The sequence below is a fragment of the Phragmites australis genome, chromosome 3 (genome assembly GCF_958298935.1).
Source record: "Phragmites australis chromosome 3, lpPhrAust1.1, whole genome shotgun sequence".
Lineage (NCBI taxonomy): Eukaryota > Viridiplantae > Streptophyta > Magnoliopsida > Poales > Poaceae > Phragmites > Phragmites australis.
Window position 1 is genome coordinate 31,652,541 of NC_084923.1, and position 4,126 is coordinate 31,656,666.

Genomic DNA, 4,126 nt, shown 5'->3' on the forward strand with positions numbered 1-4,126 from the left:
CTTCTCTCTTTCTTCCTCAGCCGTGCCGCCACCACCCCTTACACCAGTACAGCACTGGCAGCCAGCTGTTCCCCCCACCACGCCACAGCCTTCGATCCCTGCGTGCCCCTAACCACTCGCCGCCGCCTTCCGATCCCATTCTAGCCACTCCGGCGTGACAAACCTGCACGGGCACCTGATCGCGCCACATGGAACTCTGATTGTTCCCCTTGACCGTACAAACACCCACACGATCAAGAATTCTTGGAATTATATTCCTCCTTGTGGCTACACCCCACAAAAACTTCGAATTACTGAAGAACGGGAGCCATCCACCTTACCATTTCGGAACTATTTGCAATCAAAGGATAAAACTTGGCATAGAGGGGAAAATGTAGATTTCAAAGGTTTTCGGACGTAATGTAATTACTCCCAAAAGAAAAAGAGCAGCCATATTCTACTCTAGTGCATTACTGGAAAGTTGATCTATTGCCATGAGATATCTCCTACTTCCAATCCACATATTACAGTGTAGTAGGGTAAAAATACGGCCTATATATCCTTCCATGCCAGAAAGTCAATTGTCCTAGAAATCCTGTAAGGAACAGAGTCGCATGAGAAAATTTGAGTTGGCTTGACAAAGAAACATGATACGTTTCCTTCAATCCTGCATGCGTGCAACAATAAAGCAATGAAACTACATTAGCTACCATTGATTTTGCTATGTTCATTCCAGATCAACTCTAGATACATATTGTCAAATTTCTAAGCTTTTCCTGTTTTTAGCTCCAGAGGTGCTTCTACGCTCATATTAAAAACTAAACAACACAAATCATAGAACAAAACTGTATGCTTACATGATGGTGGACTGAACTTGAGGATTTTAAATAAGAATGACAATGACAAAGCAGTATATCTCTTCACAAATATAACTCAACCATAATGAACCACATTGTGAGAACATATCTTGTGCAAGTAACATACCAGTACCGGAATTTAGAATGGAAGAAACTGTTCAAATGTCGCAGCAATATAGGAGACACCAAAATGAATCCATCGTATTCACAAGAATACAAGAAATCCTTTCTTTTATGCTTCTTGCTTCATGTATCTAACAACTAAAGGTATGCTCCAATCATAGAAAGGATTGGAACCAGGTTCAGAACCATGAAATGGAAATAATGAAAATGCTTTCAATTTCCACTCCTGCAAGTTTTATTTCTGAATCTTCATAGAAAATGAGAGGTACTAACACACTCATAGAACAAGCTATAGTGGCACTGGCCAAAAAAGATGTCCTAAACTACATGGCATCAGACTTTAAAGACTTTAACAGTCATAAAACTTTGATTTATCACATGAGAATGGCATTAATTGATTCATTCAAAAATACTTTTTATCATCATAAAAATGTAATTAATATATGCTTATCCATTACGCATAGGTTAGGTTACTAGAGTTCTTATCTTGTACTCCTCAGGTACTCTATATATTGCCCCCAACCCCTAGGGGCTACTATTGAATACAAGTTGCTATTCCTAACATAGTATCACACCTAGGTTTTCTTTTGGACGCCACAACTCGTCCCGATCTAGTCCGATCTATTCTACCCATCCCGTCAACTTCTCCCTCCCTACCGGCTCCTCTTCCCGACACCCACCCACCAAGAAGGCTTTAGTTTAAGTTTATTACTTAATGTCACCTCTTTCAAATGCAACGCTATTGCAAATGCTTTGCATTTGAGGAGGGTGTTAGGAATATAGAGTCCTTATCCATGTACTCTTCATGTACTCTATGTATTGCCCCCATGGACTACTATTGAATACAAGTTGCTACTCCTAACACATATGAGACCATGCCAATGTTTCATCTAAATCAGGCCGAAGGTATCTTGCTAGCGTGTCATTGGAAATGGAGTCACTCGAACACACATTAGACAAGAAACTTGATAAATTGAAAGGTTATGCTGTCTAATTCATATACTCTAATAAACAGGTGCATAGCCAAATTGGAATTCTAATGACCAGATTCATAGATTTCCAATGTCAAAATCAGTTTCAGCTAGGAGACAGAAGACCAGGATCACTACACCTACAGCTCTGATGGTATAAGCTAATATGATTATATTTCAGTACCATGATTTCAATCTGATTCGAAAGCACCAAGTTAATAAGCAACTATTTGTGCTCTGCATACAGGAATTTACATATCAACAATTCACATTCCTTTTTACCTCGAATTACAATCAATTGCAATTTCACAACCTTCATTTGGAGAACAACAATACAGGGACCTATGATCAGTAGAGCAAGCTAGAGTACTAGAGGAATCCCATCAAAGGGCAAAAAGAATCACAATAACTAACCTTTTTCCAAGGTAGACAAAGTCTAGTACTGGTGATTTGACTACAACTGTGATGAATTTTTCGTCCAACTATCACAAATTATCCTTGATGAAATCAAGATTGAGCGTGTCACGCACAATGAGGAACATGCCAACCATCAGCACCACCAATATCCCTGAGGACATGATCCCCTGCTCAACTTCACGGGGGATCTTCCGACCACCACGGGCCGCCTCAAGAAGGATCAACGCTAACGTCCCCCCATCCAATGCCGGCAGCGGCAACAAGTTTATGGCTGCAAGGTTGAGGTTAATCACCGCGGCGAATTGAAACAGCCCGTCAGCACTGGACCTGGCCACTTCGGCGCCAACAGCAATGATGGCCACAGGGCCGGACACCTTCTCCGCCGACTGTGAGAAGTTGAGCAAAGTTTGCCTGAGCCCGTCGAACACCGTCCCGGTCAAGACGGTGAACTCGCGCACGGCGAGGACGGTCGCGTCAGCCAGGTTCTGGGGGCGGACGCGCGTGACACGGAAATTGGGCGACAACTGCACGCCGATACGCCCTGTGCCATCGGCGCTGGTATCCGGCACGACGGTGAGTTCAACGGACTGCCTGTCCGGCACCCCGGGCGCGGTTCTTGAAACGGTAATGGGCACATTCTTGCTGGGGCTGGCCTTGATGAGGTCGACGAGGACGGGAACAGAGGGGTCCGGTGCGGCGCCGGGGACGGCGAGGATGACGTCGCCGGCGAGGAGACCCGCACGCGCGGCCGCTGAGCCTGGGAGGACCTCCGGGACGAGCACCCCGGGGAGCCGCGCCTGGACGGGGACGCCGACAGTGAGCGCCTGGGAGTAGACGATGAGGAAGGCGAAAGCGAGGTTGGCGGCGACACCGGCGGAGACGACGAGGAGGCGGTCGGGGACGGGGCGGTTGCGGAGGAGGTCGGGGTCGTCGGGCGCGAAGCCGGACTCGGGGTCGTCGTCGGGGAAGCCGACGTAGCCGCCGAGCGGGATGGCGCGGAGCGCGTACTCGACGGGGCCGACGCGGAAGCGGGCGAGGGCCGGGCCGAAGCCGATGGAGAACTGGGAGACGTGGATGCCCCGGGATGCCGCGGCGAGGAAGTGGCCGGACTCGTGGACGAGCACGATGGCCGCGAGGACGGAGGCGGCGGAGGCCACCGACTCGACGCTCGCGAGGAGGTCCGGCGGGGCGGCGGCGGAGGGCTTGGCGAGTTGGCCGTGGCGGCGGGGCAGGGGGAGGGAGACGGCGAGGTGTGGGTGGAGGTGGGAGTGGAAGCGGGAGGGGAAGGTGGGCTTCGGGATGGGGGAGAGATGGGTGGTAATCATGGTGGGAGGGGAGGAGGAAGAGGAGGAGAGGAGGAGGGCGTAGTGGATAATCTGGCATTCTTGGAAGGGAGGGAGGGAGCTTGAGGTGAGGTTTTTGCTTGGCCTCCGGCTCTGACAGTGAGGTTGAATGGCTGTGTGGTCCGGACGATAAGGGGATGGCGCAGCGGAGTAGAGATAGAGTGGACCTTTTTTATTTTTTTATTTTCGAAAAAATTAACAGGAGGATTACTCACGGTGGACGTAGCTCACGTATACATTTATACACCTAAGGCCATCTCTAATAGAGTCCTCAAATCTCACTTTTTTCGTGCTACAGTGTTTTGTGGTCTACTGTAGCATTGAAAATTCATCCTCATCCATCCTCTACCCAGTGCTACAGTGCTGCTACAGTAGAAAAATAAGACATATTATAATAGTGATAGGGGATGCTGTAATAGTATTTTGAGAATGAAAA

At 48.4% G+C, this 4,126-nt stretch overlaps 1 protein-coding gene across 2 annotated transcripts; it reads right to left on the minus strand.

Annotated features, from left to right (window-relative positions):
* Positions 1 to 316: 316 nt before the first annotated feature.
* On the minus strand, positions 317 to 3,833 carry LOC133912811 (probable membrane metalloprotease ARASP2, chloroplastic). 2 transcript variants are annotated; one of them, XM_062355727.1, is made up of 2 exons: positions 2,345 to 3,833; positions 317 to 574 (listed from the first exon to the last, which is right to left on the minus strand). In XM_062355727.1, exon 1 carries the CDS (start codon positions 3,670 to 3,672, stop codon positions 2,416 to 2,418), a length of 1,257 nt encoding a protein of 418 aa, XP_062211711.1. In that variant the 5' UTR covers positions 3,673 to 3,833; the 3' UTR covers positions 317 to 574; positions 2,345 to 2,415. The 2 variants fall into 2 exon arrangements, with proteins under 2 accessions (XP_062211711.1, XP_062211712.1); XM_062355728.1 differs by having other exon boundaries at positions 317 to 646.
* Positions 3,834 to 4,126: the final 293 nt, after the last annotated feature.